At 42.7% G+C, this 19,904-nt stretch overlaps 1 protein-coding gene across 1 annotated transcript in view; it reads left to right on the plus strand.

Annotated features, from left to right (window-relative positions):
• Positions 1 to 19,904, plus strand: part of afg2a (AAA ATPase AFG2A) — a 110,468-nt gene that overhangs the window by 73,719 nt on the left and 16,845 nt on the right. Inside the window, exon 16 of the mRNA XM_026183469.1 lies at positions 17,323 to 17,487. Within this exon, the coding sequence (XP_026039254.1) occupies positions 17,323 to 17,487 (165 nt within the window). The remainder of the gene's footprint in view (positions 1 to 17,322; positions 17,488 to 19,904) is intronic.

A 19,904-nucleotide genomic window follows, 5' to 3' on the forward strand; every position in this document is an offset into this window, starting at 1 on the left:
TTGGCCCTTTTTCAGAGCAGCAGCAAAGGATACTGTGACAAAGCACACAAAAATGTAAATGAGCATGAAGTTGTAAACTTTTCTATTTAGGAAAGTGTGGAAAAGGGAGACTGTTGAATTTGGCTGAGGAGTTGTCTGTAGTGTTTCGGACTGTGTAAATGTAGAATGTGTTTGAATTAGGAGCAAAAGACATGCTCAAAATGTAATATTTTAACCAGATGGGACAATTTGGCTAGTTGACAGCGATAGCAGCCTGCACTGATCAGAGCAGCATTAAGTCAACGTGCTTTTTCAGTAGGTTTGAATGGTCAGAGGTTTTTTCTGTCCTAGTAATAATTTTCAAATCTCAGCTCAATGCAGTTACTCGTACTGAGCACCCATCTGACGATTCCATAAAAAACTTTGTTCTGTGTTACCCATTATGTGGAGTAATATGAGATTTTGTATTCTTTGGCACCAAAAATCGAGTTGGCATTATGTCTCAAATGAATAAATGAAACTGGGAGCAGAAACAATTCATTTTTATGATGCATAACCTGTAATGAATTTACACAGATCAGTCAGATTATGGTCAATACCACATCCACACAATAAGTAGAAAAATATCAGAATACAATAAGGCAAATTAGAATTTTATTTCTGGTGCTTTTTTCTTTTTCTCCTTCTTTTCTGTGGTACAAAGTGAAATTCCACCAGCCGGGCAAGAAATGTAATATCTTTATTTTGCCCGATGCTTCACCTGCCCAACGCATGTCCGTCAAATTATTTTTTTCTCTCTTTTTTTTTTTTGGAGGGGTGGGTCACTGCAGCAGAATTTCTTGTGCATGGTGACCGGTGTTAAATTCCTACCACTGTGTCTTCTCACCACTGAACCAGCTTTATGTTTTCACAAGCACCTCAGAGCTGCTTCTACTAGCCTTGTAGCCCCACCTGTCGTTTTTGCCGCCGGCTCGGAGAGAAAGCAAAGTTTGGCTGGAACAGCTGGTTGCCTTGGCAACACTTTGTGCCACAGCAGCGGATTGGAACAGGAACTGGCCTATCCATGTCAGTCTGCAGGCAGGATCTGGGCCATGCCTTGTGTTAACAGATTATCTGATTTCCATTCAGACAGCTCGGGTATCAGCCCCACTCCTCCGTTCTCTGGAAAAGCGACCCCAGCCAGCCTCTTTCTGAAAGCCCCCAGAGCCCTCCTCTCTTCTCCCATTTCCTGTCTTAATTACGCACTCCTTTGTGCCGTTGTTTTTTTTTTCTACCCTCCCTCCTCCTCTCCTGCCTCCCCTTCTTCTTGTCTTGATCCCTCACCCCCCTCCCTTCTCACTGTCTGTCTCTCACTCTCTTTTTGTGAAGAGATGAGGACCAAGATTTTGAAGTTTGAGGTCTGTTGTAGGGACCGTCCTTGGCTTCCCCCCACCACCACTACCTCCCACAACCCAGCTCCCCTTCTCCCTTCCATCGTCTCTTCACCTGAAAGGGAATACTGTGTTTTCGATGCATAAAAGGCTTGGCGCTGTCAACAGGATGAATCCACCAGGGCCCATGGAAAACATACTCAGCTACAGTTTCTCTGAAAGGGAAGAGGAGGGGAAGAGGAAGGTGGATGGGTGAGTGAGGGAGGCAGCTGGAAGGGATTACAGTGCAGTTTCATAGGCAGCACAATTACAAACATACCAAGTGTTAACTTGGCTGTGTAGCATAACACCGATGATGATGCTTTGGCTCTAGAATTAAAACAAGATTTTTCTTTCTTTCTCTTCTTTTTGGTGTTTGTATCCACAAGTGTGTGTAAAGTGTTCCCAGGGTGTTCACAGCTGTACAAAGTTATGCTCAACTCCTCAGATCCCTGTACAGGTAAATTGAAGGTTGGGTGTAAAGAAAAACAAGGCGGAAAAAAATAAAAGTGTAAAGTTTTTGCAAACATAATCAGCCAAGTGGGCACCTCTCCTATAACAGAAACAGGTTTGTCGCCATCCTGCATGGGATCTGGTTACCAAGCCAGGGCATTGAGGCAAGACCAAGAGCGGGTGACCTTGTCTGTGGTGAAATCTGACACAGGTTTTCACATGCTGGGTGGGGGATTTTTTTCTCCCTCCCTCCCCCTTTCCCTGTCTTGTTATCTCCTGCAGTAGGTGGCTAATTGCCCTGATGTTGTAGATTAGATTTAGCGCACAGCTCTTATTGTGCATATTGCAGTAGTACATAAAAGCAGGATGTGGTTCAACTGTACTCAAATGCTATAAATAACTTTAGGAAAGCCACATCATTTTCAGGGGAATTGGCTAACTTAATGAGATTTTTAAGATTATATATTTAAGGCAAATATATAGCTATTTGTCACTGCAAAGAATCCAAATCTAGCAGAAAATGATATAAATATAACATCAAAGTGACCAAATTAAACTCATACACGTATTTGTTTTAAGGGTCTATTAAATTATGTTAACAGGCTTTTATGTTTAAAATATTTTTTTCATATTATACGTTACTACACCACCTCTTTCTGCCATCTGTAAATAACACCCTAGTTTTACTCTTGTCTGCCCTTCTGAAACAGATTGATTGGTTGCCAGGCTCGACGTAAAATTAAGTATTGGTAACCAACTGTAATTCTATGAGTAGAGGTGAGCCTCTCTAAGAAGAAAAAAAACAAAAAAAAATTCATCCACAAACTTTTTTTTTTCCTTTAAAGACATGCCAAATTAGAAGACCGTATGCCAGTATGTTGCTTAGTGATGCAAATAAGTTATGACAGAAAATCATGGATTTTATGTGGTGTTGTAGACAGCATTAATACAGTATGGAAGGCCTGAATTGTGGGACACTGGGAAAATGTACCGGCAATCCCCCATTTGGGGCCTAAGAGACGGAGGAGACATCACAAATAAAAATGGAGTAAGAGGAGCAGCCTGCGCATTCAGCCACATGCTAACCCACACAGACCGGCTTTTCCCAGTCTCTTCCTCGCTAATGCTCAGTCATTCGCCAAGAAAACAGACAAGTTTCGGCTAAGGATCATCTCATGCAGGATGGACAGCTGTGTGGCGATTGTTGCAGAGACCTGGCGGGATAACAACATCCCGGTGGAGGAGACAGGTACTCTCTGTTTGAGCAGATGGGACTGCAGCTTTAGCTAAATGCAAAGGCGGAGATTTAGCGCTATACATAAACAAGTCCTGCTGCACAGCTGCAAACATTATCGTGCGTCTCCCTAACATCCTCTATCATTGAGCTTGTACCAAAAAGATCAGCTCTCTCTTGCCTCAATGATTATCACCCCATCGCCCTGACAACAGTAATTATGAAGCACGTTCTGAAGCACATCAACAACATCATCCCTGTTGGTCTGGACAGCCATCAGTTTGCATGCAGGTGGAACTGTTCAACAGAAGATGCTGTCTCAACAGCACTGCAGTCAGCCCTGACCAACCTCAAACATCCAAACTCTTATCTTAGGATGCTATTTGTTGACTTCAGCTTGGATTTCAACACAGTGATCCCGGATAAGCTGGCTCTGAAGCTTAATAACCTGGGCCTGTCGACATCACTTTACCACCGGATCAGGGATTTCCTCTCCGACAGGCCTTGGGTGGTGCGAGTGGGGAGCTGGACATCTTCCACACTGATCCTGAACACAGGCACTCCACAGGGCTGTGTGCTCAGCCCGACCCTATTTACTCTCTTTACTCATGATTGTTCTGCCACTCACTTCATTAACAGTTGTGGAGTTTGTGGATGATACCACCATGGTGGGTCTCATATCAGACAATGATGAGACTCATTATAGAGAGGAGATCCAACACCTGACACAGTGGTGCATCCTGAACACCAACAAGACCAAGGAGCTCATTGTGGATAGCAGGACATCCAGGAAGAAAGGAAACGCTCCTGTCCTCATACACAGGGAGGCAGTAGAGCATCTGGACAGCATCAAGTTCTTGGGTCTCCACATAACATCTGACCTGACCTGGTTGCTCAACACATTGCACCTGGTGAAAAAAGCCCAACAAAAGCTATTTTTCCACAGGAAGCTAAAACCGACCAGACTCTGTTTTGCTGGTTGTGAATTTCTTCCGAGCCACAATGGAAAGCATCCTCTGTCTTAGTATGACGGCAGCTGCACACCACAAGACAGAAAGAACTTGGCTGGGAGAACTTTCTGAAAACAGCACAGGGGATTGTGGGAAGTCCACTCCCACATCTGGACTCCTTACACACTGGATGGATCCAGAAGAAGACTAGACGTATCGCTGCCGACCCCACCTCCCCTGGCAATGGACTGCATATACCGCTTCCTTCTCCAAAGCTGTACAGGAACATACAAACACGCACCACCAGACTGAGAGGCAGCTTCTTCCCCAGAGCTATGAAATCCATCTAAATTCTATCTGTAACTTTCTGCACATTTTTATTCTGCACACCTGCACATGTGAATAGTGTGCATTCAAATGTTTTATAGTGTTGGTTGTGTGTATGTATGTATGCATTTATATAGATATCAAACAAAATTTCGTTATATGTGAACACATAAAGGCAATAAAGGATTCTTTTTCTTCTTGTTTTTATTATTATTACCTTCATACATATGAAGTTATGTATATGGAAGGTTTGCAGTTGGATAATAAGTTCTCATACTGGTGCCATCAAGGTGGTCTATTCAAGTGTTACCTTAAATAAATAATTTACTGTACTGTGCACAGGTTTCAGGCACGTTGAATATTTAGATTATCCTCCATACGGTGTCATCAGGGAAGCTCCTGGTGTTATTCAGAGAGGCGCTTGCTGAGCAACAAGAAGAACTGATGCCCACAAGAAAGGCCTTCATCTTAATCTGATAAAAGTAAGACGCTGTAGTAAAGTTCATGCTTGGAACAAGCAAGAGTACCCTGAAAAACACTACACAAATATGTTATAAAGGAACTGGTACTTTTTTGAAGGAAACAGCATTAAGCATTTTGTAGTCATTATATTTTTTGGTTTGTTTGTTTACTGTACTTTGTAGGAAATGTAGTGATAAACAGAAACTCAGCAAAATTGGGTTTTCTATAGCTAAAACTATTAAACATGCAGTTTAAGTAATAAAATTGCGCATAATAATAATATAATATAAATTCATAATAAAACTCTTGCGTGAGTTTTAGGTTACGAGTTGGATCTAAACTTTGTTATAATATTAACCTCTTCATAGTTGCCTAGGCTTAGAAGGCCCATCATCTCAGGTCACCTATAATGAATCAACTAACTGTTGACTTTGCTTGAAAACCAGCAAGTTACTTCTGTAGATCAGCCCAGATTAACACTTTGTAAAGAAGTTTTGTGCAAGAGCTTCTAATATGCTTGTCAGAGGATATTTCTTTCGTTGTAATATATCTATACTACACAAATCAGGCATAACGTTATGGCCACTGACAGGTGAGGTGAATAACACTGATTATCTCTTTACCACTCGCCTGTTAGTGAGTGGGATTCAGTGGGAGCAAGTAAACTTTTTGTCCTCAAAGTTTATGTGTTACAAGCAGAAAAAATAGGCAAACATAAGGATTTGAGCGAGTTTGACAAGGGTTCAGTTGTGATACCTTGAAAACTGGGTTAGAGCATCTCCTGCAGCCGTGTTCCCAGTTTGCAATGGTCAGTATCTATTAAAAGTGAAGAAACAATGAGAAACCAGCGACGGGTCATGGGCGTCTAAGGCTCACTGATGTATGTGGGGAGTGAAGTGTGGTCTGCCAAAATGGGCCTGTGATCATCAGAACTGGACAACGGAGCAACAGAAGAAGTTGGCTTGGTCTGACGAATCACGTTTTCTTTTACGTCACGTGGCTGGCAGGGTATGTGTTGGTCACTTACTTGGGGAACACCTGGGACCAGGTTGCACTATGGGACAAAGAGAAGCCACTGGAGGCAGTGTAATGCTTTGGGCAATGTTCTGCTGGGAAACCTTGGGTGCTCCCATCCATGTGGATGTTACTTTGACGTGAACCACCTACTTAAGCATTACTCTGGACCATGTACACCCTCTCATGAAAATGATATTCCCTGATGGCTGTGGCCTCTTTCTGCAGGATAATGCACTCTACCGCAAAGCAAGAAATGTTCTGGATTGATGTGAGGAGTACTACAATGAGTTTGAGGGGTTGACTTTATCTCTAAATTCTAAATGGTCCAAAAAAGAGTAAATATCCATTGAGTTATATGGACGAAGATGCCTTGCTGAGGTCAGAGGAGAATGCCCAGACTGCTACATAGACTTGCCAAAAGTGGTAAAGATTAGAACAGTTTCCTGGTCTGATGAGTCTTGATTTCTGCTGTAACATTTGTATTGTAGGGACCTTGCCATGGCAAACATCCATCCATCCATCCATCCTGCCTTGTATCAGTGGTTCAGGCTGCTATTGGTGGTGCAACTGAGCATCGTGTAAATTCCACAGCCTACCTAAGTGTTGTTGCTGGCTATTTCCCTTTCTGTATGACCACAGTGTATCCATCCTCTGATGGCTGCTTCCAGCAGCACATCACAGCATGTCACAAAGCCAAAACGTGTTAAACTTGTTAAACATGTTTCTTCAGCGTGACTATGAGTTAATTGCACTCAAATCCCCTCCACAGTCACCAGATCGCGATCCAATAGAGCATTTTTGGGTTGCGGTGGAACGGGAGATCATTGTGCATGTGCAGCCAACAAATCTGCAGCAACTCTGTGATGCTCTCATTTCGATATGGACCTAAATCTCTGAGGAACGTTTCCGGCACCTCGTTGTTTTCCATGAAGACTTAAGGCAGTTGTGATGGCAAAAGGAGGTGCAGTCCAGTAATAGCAAAGCATACCTAATAAAGTTTCTAACCAACCCTATAAGCACAGCTTTTACTCTACAGTTTGCTCTCCCCTGACAGCTATGTAATAGACATCATGGGTTACATAATATTAGAGGGAATAGCTGTATACTGTTTTTGTTCTTTTTTTTTTTTTATTCTCCGTCTTCCTCCACCTTTGAGGTATTGTCTCTGATAGCATGTCCCCCTGTTTCTTGTCTTCTGTGGACCTACGCTCACACACTAAGAGGTAGAGACACACACTCGGCTCTCTCACCCAGGCCCAGCCTCAGCTCAGGATCAGGGTAAACAAGCTAATGTTTAGATTTCACGGAAGTGGAAACTGATCTGGCTGAGTCGAGTCTGTCACTCAGCAACGTGCCTGTTTATGTTTTTCTCTTTGTTAAGTATCTGCAAGTGGCAGCATATGTGAGCATTCAATTCTCTGTGTGTGAGTTTTTGTGAACTCGTGCGTGCACACTTATAAAGGAGTATAAAGCCTTTTGTTTTTAAGCATAGAGTGCAGTTGCAAACAGGTCGTTGTGGGAGAAGCTATCTCTTCCGTTGCAGGGACTCATGAGGTTGTGGATGATTGGGGCGATAGAGATGATGGAGGTGGAAATAACTATGATCGTGGTATTAAGTGTGAAGCTGGTGATGCTGGTACTGATGTTTATGAAAACATGATTTCTTTCTTCAAAGTTTTTTTTTTGTCTAAGTCTTCTTTTGGATCATTTATAATCTTATTTGAAAAGCCTTGAATTCCTATCATGTACCAATGACCCATTTAGGATTAGGGTTCTGGTTTGGTTTAACTTGATAATAAACAGGGACTGTTTTTAACACCAGAAGAGTTTACATTTCTAATAATAAATACAATTTGGTGTTACAGATATTCTTTGTTTTGTTGCTTTTTTTCTATTACCGGTAAGCCCCTTTTTGCTGTGAAAAATCGGCAGCGTAACCAATGTAAAATTCCTAAAAGGGCTCCAAAGAAGGTTGCATGCAACTGTGTGAATGTTAAGCATTAAAAAGACACGATGGAATATCAGTGGTCATTTTCTTTCTTATCTAAAGCAACTTTATACCCCGACAAGTAAATGTTAATTCTTTTGGGAGTGATATATATGCCATTCTTTGAAAAAAATGTGTAAATAACAGTAATGTTAGAGACTATGATATTTTTTGTTGCAAATGAGTCAAACAAAACTGTCATACTCCTTTAAAACTGTACAAGGCCATACAGTGACTCTCTGTCAAGTTCTTCAAAGCACTAATCTCTGAAGTTTTCCTCTTTTCCTTTTTTTTCACCACTACATCCAGAGGACGACAGGGGCTGTCAGAGAAACACAAAGCACTCAGGGTTGCGTGTTAGGAGCCGCCTGAATGGCACCAGGCCTAACGAGAGCCCGGCAGGGACCCTGAGGTGGGCCTGGCACCTGCAGTCTGTCTCTCCGCGCAAGTGGGGCCTCCGTGTATGTGTGCAGGATGGGGATGTGTGAGGTGTGTAAGTGTTGCTGCATGCTGCAGATGGAGTTTTTCTACAGATGCATGTTTCTACATGCGTGTATTTAGGTAGGGGGTGCAATAAGATGTTTTTATCCTCAGCCACATACAGTGGGGCAAAAAAGTATTTAGTCAGCCACCGATTGTGCAAGTTCCCCCACCTAAAATGATGACAGAGGTCAGTAATTTGCACCACAGGTACACTTCAACTGTGAGAGACAGAATGTGAAAAAAAAAATCCATGAATCCACATGGTAGGATTTGTAAAGAATTTATTCGTAAATCAGGGTGGAAAATAAGTATTTGGTCAATAACAAAAATACAACTCAATACTTTGTAACATAACCTTTGTTGGCAATAACAGAGGTCAAACGTTTACTATAGGTCTTTACCAGGTTTGCACACACAGTAGCTGGTATTTTGGCCCATTCCTCCATGCAGATCTTCTTGAGAGCAGTGATGTTTTGGGGCTGTCGCTGAGCAACACGGACTTTCAACTCCCGGCACAGATTTTCTATGGGGTTGAGGTCTGGAGACTGGCTAGGCCACTCCAGGACTTTCAAATGCTTCTTACGGAGCCACTCCTTTGTTGCCCGGGCGGTGTGTTTTGGATCATTGTCATGTTGGAAGACCCAGCCTCGTTTCATCTTCAAAGTTCTCACTGATGGAAGGAGGTTTTGGCTCAAAATCTCACGATACATGGCCCCATTCATTCTGTCCTTAACACGGATCAGTCGTCCTGTCCCCTTGGCAGAAAAACAGCCCCATAGCATGATGTTTCCACCCCCATGCTTCACAGTAGGTATGGTGTTCTTGGGATGCAACTCAGTATTCTTCTTCCTCCAAACACGACGAGTTGAGTTTATACCAAAAAGTTCTACTTTGGTTTCATCTGACCACATGACATTCTCCCAATCCTCTGCTGTATCATCCATGTGCTCTCTGGCAAACTTCAGACGGGCCTGGACATGCACTGGCTTCAGCAGCGGAACACGTCTGGCACTGCGGGATTTGATTCCCTGCCGTTGTAGTGTGTTACTGATGGTGACCTTTGTTACTTTGGTCCCAGCTCTCTGCAGGTCATTCACCAGGTCCCCCCGTGTGGTTCTGGGATCTTTGCTCACCGTTCTCATGATCATTTTGACCCCACGGGATGAGATCTTGCGTGGAGCCCCAGATCGAGGGAGATTATCAGTGGTCTTGTATGTCTTCCATTTTCTGATGATTGCTCCCACAGTTGATTTTTTCACACCAAGCTGCTTGCCTATTGTAGATTCACTCTTCCCAGTCTGGTGCAGGTCTACAATACTTTTCCTGGTGTCCTTCGAAAGCTCTTTGGTCTTGGCCATGGCGGAGTTTGGAGTCTGACTGTTTGAGGCTGTGGACAGGTGTCTTTTATACAGATGATGAGTTCAAACAGGTGCCATTCATACAGGTAACGAGTGGGGGACAGAAAAGCGTCTTACAGAAGACGTTACAGGTCTGTGAGAGCCAGAGATTTTCCATGTTTGAGGTGACCAAATACTTATTTTCCGCTCTAATTTACGAATAAATTCTTTACAAATCCTACCATGTGAATTCATGGATTTTTTTTTCACATTCTGTCTCTCACAGTTGAAGTGTACCTCTGGTGCAAATTACTGACCTCTGTCATCATTTTAAGTGGGGGAACTTGCACAATCGGTGGCTGACTAAATACTTTTTTGCCCCACTGTACTTAACCTCTGTAGAGGATATTTAAGCAGCTCATGAAATTCTTTATAGATATGTTTTAGTTTTAATGGGAAATTCTGTGAAACATCTTTGCATCTGCCGTTCTTGACTGCCTTTAATTTTAATTCAGTTCAGTTTTATTTATATAGCACCAAATCACAACAACAGTCGCCTCAGGGCACTTGATATTGTTGGGTAAACACCCTGCACCTGCAATATTATAGAGAAATCTCATCAATCAGATGACCCCCTTCTGAGCAAGCACTTTGGCGATAGTGGGAAGGAAAAACTCCCTTTTAACAGGAAGAAACCTCAGGCAGATCCAGGCTGATGGAGAGGCAGGCATGCAGTGACCAGTTGAGGGTGAAGGGAGGGAGACGGGACAAAAGATATGCTGTGAAAGAGAGCCAGAGATTAATAGTAATTCGTAATTAAATGCAGAGTGATGTATAAACACACAGTGAGTGGATGTGAAATGTGAGAAAGAAAATCTTCTTAATCTATGACATTAAAGTGAGTCTTTATTTGCACGATGAGTGGATAAATGTCTCCATCAAATAATCACTTCAGTCTTACTATGAAGACTGCACAAATTCTTTACTGAATGTGTTGTATTTGCTTTTCAGTGATTTACCTTTTTATATATGGCTAACTTGGGGCGATGGCACAGTTTCAGATTTTATAGTGGTGCTGCAATCAGCAGGTTTAAGTTGTTGTTGTTGGCTGTGTCTGTTGGATGGCCCTTCTCCATACGCACATGGACACACAAGCATGTGTTCTACAAGAATACCAGCAGTCTACCAGAGGGTGACAGTAGCACTTGCAAGCTCAAAGCCACGATTGAGACAAATGGATTACGCCAGAAAAAGTGTCTGTAGGGAAACATTGCTCATTGGCTGTGGCTGCTGATTTGTTTGAGGCAGCTACTGGACCAGGGAGTTTGGAGGGTGCTCACACATTATGGAAACCAGACCCTGATGAGTTTACACCAAAGGCAAGGCTGCATAGAACTGAACTGTGAACTGTGGACAGCTCACAGGAAACGCCTCTTTGTAAAGCAAACATACATGTGTTTTATGGCAGGCGCTTTACTGCGTTTTTATTTTGGGCTCCAATGAGCCGACTTTTCAACATGGTCATGGTCTTATTTCCTCTGCTTTTCTTCACTTTTTTTTCTGCTTGACAATTACCGCCCCCACCTCCACTCATTCACACAGACGCACACACATACATGCACTTACTTTGCCTACCTACTCCTTCCAAAAAGAGTGTTATTTTCATTGAGGTGTGAGGGCTGGCCATTTTGTGTAGTTTCAACACAATCGTGGACCTCCAGGACAGCTGTAGGGGTGTAAGGCTGACACCACCCCCCATCCCCACCCTCTAAACCCAAAGGAAGCAACAACACAGCTGCTGCTACTTCTTTACCCCCTTCCTTCCCTGATCGTGGCCCTTTTACCTGCTTACACAACGCACATAAAAGGTAAAAGAGGTGGGATATCTAATTCTGTAATAATTATTTGCCCAGTTACACTGTGCATGCACATGACTGCACTGTTTCTAGGTTTTGAGCCTCCTGCTTGGTTTACAAATTTAAAAAAGAAAATAAAAATCTAAAATCACAACACTCTAGAAAAAACACCATCTGCCTGTGTGTTAAGGAAAATTTGGGTCATTTTTTATGATAATAACAGCAAACTAATTTAATTTCCTGAAATCTGGGCGCTCTGGGGCATTTCTAAAAAAGCTGTGCTTTAGGACAAGAAATGCAAGCATTCAAACAGTCATTGAGGCTTTTAACAAAACCCCAGATTAGTGAGTGTTATTGGAACCCAACCCACGATCTTTTGTGAAGGAACACATTCTATACACCATTTACACACTTGTAGGCACAGGGTATTATTTCTGTCAACAGGTAAGGTGCAATCACCACTGATTTTATATACAAATATTGTAAAATTAGATGAGTTTCTGCTATAGAAACGGAAGTAATGACTTCCATTTGGTGGCATAAAAAGTCATAAATGTTATCTTTGATGAAAATGTCTTGATTTATTATGCTGTGCGGCCCTAAGAGTAAAAGTTTATAGTTCATACAGTATTTTGGAGTCAAATGCTTTAAATATTTCAAAAAAGTGTCTTTTGTCCCGAATGGCTTTCTTTTTCCGTGATAAAAAATGATTTTTTTTATTCTCTAAAAGAAAATATTACTTGCTCAAATGGTTTATACTTTATTTTAAAACTCTAAATCTTTACTTCCTCTTGGCTGTGCACGAGTATGTGAGACAGCGGGGGTTAACAGCGGCAGAGTTATTTGGTTCTTGGACACGGTGGCCTCGCCTGCCGGATGCAAGTTTGACTCAAGGGCAAAATCCAGAGTGAAAGCCTCTCATGTTTTTGAGCGGTTGCCAACTCCTCTCTTTCGCTCTCTCTCTCTCTCCACCTCTCACCGCATACTTACTTTCTTCCTCTGTCATTCTCATCCCTCTCTGCTCTGCTGTCCCCTCCCCTCTCTCCTTGATTTACTCTCTCTTTCCCTCCGCTCCAGTTCTCTCTGATCCTCTCTCACGTCGAAATCAAGACTGACGTAAAGAAGGTCCAGTGTCTCTCTGAAGACAGCGTGGCCTCGATCAGAATTATGTCACCTTTGTGAAAGGAAGCTTGGGCAAAATGTTCTGTAGATGCAAATCGGATTTGCGTGATTTGAAGGATTTGAAAAACAGAACCGGCTGATAGCTTGTTTTGTACTCTGACATAAATCAGAGTGACGAAATAAAGCTCAAGGGTATTTTCACATACTTGGAGAGGTTTTTATACAATGAGGCCACTCTCTGCAAGAGTTTAGTGGGAACAACAAGGAATATGTTGAATCCAGGTGGTTAAAAAAAATCCAAGTCAGGTTCACTTTGTGGTAGAAATATGAGAGGAAGTCGTTCCTTCTCCCATAAATTGAACAACGGAAATGTATATCCATAAAATAACTATAACTCTTCTAGCAATGATTGCAGTACGTTAAGGTTATAGGTGCCTGATTTTTGCACATAGTACAGTCCACAAAACACTGGTGCAGTGTTTTTAATGACTTGCTGCTGCATGTGACATGCCACACACCCAGGTGTGACTGACTGAATTCCTTCCCTTTTTGCACTTTAGCAAGTGAAAGGTAAGGCACTTTGATTAATGATTGGCATGTTGTGGAAGGATCAGAACATAACACATTTCACGGAAGTGCCACAGATGCCACGCAGTCTTCCACTCATGCATGTTGCACAATCGATGTGAGGCTCAGTAGGTCTCTCATCTGTAAAAGGAAGCTCCCTTGAAAACTGTGAAAGAGACAAACTGGCTCTGGATTTGTGTTTTTGTGGAAATTGCTCCTGAGCTGGGACTTTGTAAACCAGATTTTTCTGAAAGAGGACATCCACTGAATCACAGCTGTTGCAAAAAATCTTCATCTTCCCAATTTTGTGTTACTTTCACAGATATAACAGCAATCTTGACTTTAAGAATACCAGTGACACCTGACAGTCTGTAACATTTACTGGTATTCGGCTAGTGCATTGTATCTAAGATTACTGCGTCTGAATGCTGACCTTTCTGTGAGCTCTGTGTTCCCATCGTGCTTTCTGCATTTTCTGTTTTGTGTGTGCTCGGAATAAATCCAGGGCGGCCCATCTCCGAGTCGGTATGACTCACCAAGGCCTCTAAGGATTGCAGACTGACAGGTTAGGAAGCCACATACAGCAAATGCCTTCTGGCAGGCAACAAAGTCAACTCATGTCTCCTCAGGCAAACCTCTCATTCATGCAGACAGCCTGCTATCATGCTGTACATTTTAAAAAGTGCCACTGAAAACAGCTTATTGGAAAAACAGAGATAGCACCAGATGTGCAGGGAAGAACTTAGTCATCATGTTCAGTTTCACAAACCCAGTGTTTCATTTCGTTTTTCATTTGATCTGAAGGCGTCGTGAGTAACAAAGCAGATCTTGATCTTGATTTAGTCACACCAAGTCTAAGTTTCTATCTAAGAATAAGACACCTGAATTGCGGGGGCGTCCGTTTGTAAACAGTTTGTAGACGTAGCTCAGAGCGGGTCAGATTGAAGCTGGCCAAGAATGTGCTTAGGAACAACGCTCTAAGGAAAAGATTCCCAGCATTCCTCATTGGTTAAGGAGAGGTACCGGCCTTCGCAGATAGGAAGTTGTCTGTCATTAGGGGGTAATCACTTCGTGTGGAGGATTGCAATGCCTTGGAATGATTACTGTTGTTATCGGCAGTGAAACTTGGCGCAGAAAGCATGGATGAGTTTTTTCTCTCTCTTGTCTCTCTCTGTCTTTTTTTGGTTTGCTTTTTAATCAGCTTGACTGATCCACATGTTTTTCCAAACTTTCTCAGCGTTGCAACATACATTTTGCTGAGGTTAAGTCCACAGTGCACACTCTGCTAGATTCAGTGGTATATAAATGGTTCTGTGTTGACTTAAAGGTGGTTGGTATTTTTTACCTAGGGGCATTTCTAATTACTAATGGCTCGTGTGTAATGATGCCTATCATGTCAGTGGTGCAACAAGGTGGATGCAATCCGTCATGCAGACTCATGTTAGAACAGCAGAGAATTTATACAACTGGGTTTTGTCTGTGGTGGTTTGCTGTCTCCCACACCACTTATCTGTGTTTGTTTGCAGGGCTTTGGTCCTGCTGTCCTTTCAAGTGGGTTGTCTGAGTGCCCTGGTCTGGCTGGTTTTGTCCTCTCCTCTCTCATCTCCTCGCCTGACTCCTTTTTTTCTTGCCTTCTGCCAACGGAGCCAAGACTTCAGGTGGAATGATGCCGTTACGAAAAGAGCCCGTCAACGCTTGCCCGACATGCCAAGCCAAGTATTTGTCTTTTGGGGTCCCCCCTCCTTACCTCCTCCTCCTCTTATTCCCTCCACACCACCACCACCTCCCCCGGATCCTTGAGAACAGGAAGTATATCTTGTTAAGTGATGGATGGGCCCCCTGCTCTTGCTGGGAGGAAAGAAAAAAAGCCTTTCTTTCCCTCCAGGGCAGTCAGATGAGTTTAGCAGTCTCAAAGCTGAGGGTCGGCTCTGCTTTTTCGGGAGCGTCTTGGAACGCTCGGAGCCCGAGTGCCTGGAAGCTACAGGCACTTCTCCATTATGTGTGCGGAGAGAATTAATAGCTGATAAAGTGCAAAGTGGTGTTTTTGCACTAGGAAAATGGATCGGAAATTAAAACGATCCGTCCAAGGAGAGTTTATTGGAATATATGTGTGCTTACATGCACGCTTGCATATGCGAATGTGTTTGTCAGCGTGTGTGGGAGTGACTGAGTTATTTAGTCCGGGGTCAGCAGGTTTGTGTTGGCATGCAGCCGCCCGATACTTCCAGGGAGAGCAACTCAGGAAGTGTCCCTGGCACGTCCTCTGCATAATGCAATATACTGTGCTGCAACGGGCTTGACTTGCTGTGACAAACAATCACAGATTAAAGTTCCCACTACAATCACCTCACGCCTCGAGCACAGTTTTGTACCAACAATATATGTTAACCCACAGGAAGAAACATAATAACAAACCTGATCCCACAGGTGTTGTTTTATAATTGCTTTGCCAGATGCACCTTATTAGGCCTTAAGCCCTTACATCTTTGATTTAATACTGCAGCCCTCCAGCCACCCGTCCATCTATCTCCCAGCATGTCACCGCAGCAGCCACCCCTTTCCTGCTTCGATTGAGGGTGGTGTTATTCCTCTCTATCCATTTTGTTACACTACCGTCACAGATAGCCACCCACCTTTCTGTAATCAAGCGTAAGAGTCGAGAGACCTGAAAAGCAAGAACGTTTGCTGTCATGAGCCACGGCTCCTTTGTCACCCATTACTCTGTTGTGGATACGTAAAGGTAGCTACTAACATTCGTCTCCGGTTTCTGTCCTCTCATGTTCCATACACATGTACAGGAAAACCAGTAGATAAAAGGCTGGGATACTATCCATCACCCCAGTAAACTGGAATTTGCTATCCAGAGGGGAAATATAGCAAACCGTAAAACAAAACTCCAAACCTGAAATTTCCTCCAAGACACTTATCGAGCAGGTGGTCTTCAAATGAAACGCAGAAAAGATTTTTTTTTGCTTACATTTTTTTAAGCTGGAAAATTCTATGCACCTAGAGTTCCCTTTTTTTTAAATTATGGAATATAGGTTTTGCAGATGTTTGGCATTTCTGCTTGTTAAGTGAGTTAAATATCAACCTTATTAAAACCCAGATTCACAGAGTGCTTATGCACTAGTTAGCTGAACTCGTAGCATGTGCTGATTGTTCTGTTCTCCTACTCAAACATACAGGATGACATGACGTACAGTAGATGCTCATATTCTTTGCAAGTAAAAGAGGAGAGTTGCAGAGGTAGAAGCGCAGTATCTAACAGTTCAAAGGCTGCTTGTCCAGTCCCTCCAACCTTCACTGATCACTCCTGACATGGCCTCCTGTATGGCTTGCATCTGTGAGTATCTCCTGTCTCGGCTCCACAGGCCAGAGTCTGGCCCCGCTGTGGCCTGTCTGGCTCAGAGCCAGGGCCTTCAGGACTTACTGACTCTTAGGAGAATAGCAACAAAGAAACTTTGAGTTTCAGTTGATGTTCGTTTTCTGTTTATAGTTCATTCCATTGCTACCAATAAATGCCAGTTCACACTGTGCTCATTTATTTTCCCAAACCCACTGCTCCTCAGCTAGTTGGCTTGTCAAATGGGTTACCACACTGCAGCTTGTCACGGCCTGGCTGAGGACAGCAGATGGAGGCAGGACATATTTGTCAGTCTGTCTGCTTGTCTGAGTTTGAGAGGCGCCTGCCACTTAATGACGTCTGACAAGCGGGACAGCGGCAGCTTTGGGTACTCAAGGACTGTTTTGGGGTCACAGAGATGTGATCTGTAGGAAGTGGAAGGTTTATCAGATAACGGGGAGATTGTCTCCACGCTGACGCCAGAAGTGGAAATCTCAAATTTCACAGTTTGTATATCAGGCATTTGCTTTATAGTCCTGTTTAAATAGGTGTACAATTATTTCAGGAGTGGACTGAACTATTTTTTCACAGCTTAACAAGCAACCAGCAATAAGGTCAAAGGTCAGAAACATAGTGTCATGACAGTATTTTTGTGACATAAGAATGGCAATGTACAAAGGAAACACTGTTGAAATAAAGCAATAATGCTGAAAACATTTTTAAAACCCTTTATGTGTCGCAATTTTTGAAATATGACCTTAAAACAGATGCTGTCTGTCTTTTTTCTGTCCCACAGGCTCTGATGCGTCCAGGTCGCCTCGACCGAATTGTCTACGTGCCGCTTCCAGATGCGCGTACTCGAAAGGAAATATTTTCTCTGCAGTTTCGTAATATGCCTGTCGCTGAAAATGTGTCTCTTGACCACCTGGTGACTCGGACCAACAATTATTCCGGAGCTGAGGTGAGCTTTAGGAATATCTTTTGCATGCACATAAAATCACAACTATGGTCTTCTTTGGTTGGGGACAATATGTCTTTTGCAAACACACAAAAATTCTTGAAATTACCAGTTACCAAAATTGACAATTGGGACACAAAAAAAAATTATGCAGTTACCCAGCAGGTTGTATTGTTTGGATATCTGCATCTCTCTACCACATGTCAGACTCGATCCACTAAAAGAATAACTTTGACTTAGAAATCGATGCTTTATTGCTGTTTTGCAACACCATTCTTACTACTTCTGGCACGTAATAAGAAATTGTGAGTGTAGCCAGAATTGCAGAAAGATGTTACTGTGCTTTTCTGTGATGTCTGCATCGTGTCTGTACTGTGTCACAGAGCACCCTCGTGATCTCACAGCAGACCGGGAGAAATCGTACAAACAGTTCTTTGTGTAACAGATTTGTCTCCCTGCATTTGTCTCCCGTGTGATTCACATTGTCTCGAGCAGAGAAATTGCTGCTGTTCTCCATGGCACAAGTAACTCACAAGTTCTGAGAAATTGTGAAACCAGTGCATCACAATTTGGCCAAAATAAACTGTTTCCTATGTAAGATCTAGTTTTTGATATTTTTTTTAAAAATCCCTGTTTTTTCTTGACCTTCAAATTTATACTGTTTATAGATCTTAATCTTAATTGTAAAACTTTGCTTTAATTCAGCTTGAAAAGTTATAGACGTGATAGGAAATAAAATGTTTGTCACTTAATACCACTGTGTGTTATTACGTGCAATTTTTCTTTAGCTATAATTTGAGATGCATGCAAATGAAGTTTCCAGTATGCTAAAGCTCATTTAACACATGAAGTCAAGACAATATGAGGAGAATCAGGTCTAGACGTCGCAGTTACCCACTGTGCACTTTGGAAAGTGCATGTCAAAGGCCGGACAAATCCACTGTGTAATCATCTTTGCCATAAACAATCTAACATCACAAAAAAGCTGGTAGATTAAAGACCAGCTAATGTCAAAACCAACTGAGTCAGACATTCTTTCTGAATGCATCTCAGTCAGGTAATGTCTAAGAACTTCAGGGTTTCAGTGTATGGCTCAAACAACACCCACTTCACTCCATAAACTGCTAGTACACATTAACAACCACGCACAAGAGCAAACAAGCCTTTCAGGAGAAACTGTCTTAAAAGGTGCTCGGTTATCCCTGCTTTAGCAGAATGGTGATTGGAGTTGGGATTGTTTGGTCATCACTTCCCAGCCACTGTAAGAGCATGGTTATCATTCCCAGTGGGTGTTAAACACAGCCAGGGCTGCCCCTTGCCACCAGTTCTGTTCATAAGTTTATTATGTGTCTCGTGGACTGAGGATTTCGTGTCAGACTTTTGTGGATCATGTGCTTCTGTTGCCTTAATTGAGCAACAACCTCTAGCTTACAATCAGGTGGTTTGCAGTGAAGTGTGAAATGGCTGGGACAAGAAATAGCTCTTCAATCCTGAGGCCATGGTTCTCTGATGGAAAAGGGTGGTGTGTCTACAACGGGATGGGAATGAGTAACTGGAAGTGAAGTGGAGTTCAAGTCTCTGGTCGAAGAAAAAGTAGAAAATTGACAGATGAATTGGTGCAGTGTCTGCAGTAATCTGGATGTTTTACCAGTCTGTTGAAGTGAATGGAGCTATGCTTATACTCTTTCTACTCAGTTTCAGTACTTTCTAATTCAAGCACCCAATTAAATATTCATAAAGCGCTTTTTAAAAAGTGAAGCAGTCAGTTTACTATCCGATCATTGTTCCCATCTTCATCTAAAGCCACAAGCTGGGGGTAGTGACCAAAAGATTGAGATCACAGACACGGGTAGCAGAAATTTGGGTGTCTCAACTCAGCCTTTGACCAAGGGCTTCATCCTTTCTTGTTCTCGGGGTTCTGCTTCTCCACATCAAACATGGTTCTGGCATTTCCTAGGTAAGGTGTTTCAGTTATGTCCGACTGGGAGGACACCCTGTAGCAGACCCAGGACACGGTGGAGAAAGCACATCTCTTGTCTGACAAAGTGGCTGTGAAGAGGGAGGTCCGGGGACTGTTGCCCCAGTGACCTGGACTTTGATAAGAAGCAGAAAACGGATGGATGGATTCTATTATTCCCACATTTAAACAATTATCTCATTCGGCCTGTCAGTTTCGCTATGTGGAGCATTTGCAAACAACATTTGATTTCCACTACGCTTGCACAACATGTCATATGAACCAAGACTCCTCAGGCTTTGCCCAACCCTTGATCTGGATTGTAGAGCAGTGATAAATATTATGAAGTGAGTCATTTCACAAGCAAAAACGACCAAACGTTTTCATCTCCTATCAGATGTGAGGCCTGCTGTTTTTCTCATTGTTTAATTGATGTATGCTGATTATCTTTTGTTTTTAGACA

The sequence above is a fragment of the Astatotilapia calliptera genome, chromosome 2 (genome assembly GCF_900246225.1).
Source record: "Astatotilapia calliptera chromosome 2, fAstCal1.2, whole genome shotgun sequence".
Taxonomy (NCBI): domain Eukaryota; kingdom Metazoa; phylum Chordata; class Actinopteri; order Cichliformes; family Cichlidae; genus Astatotilapia; species Astatotilapia calliptera.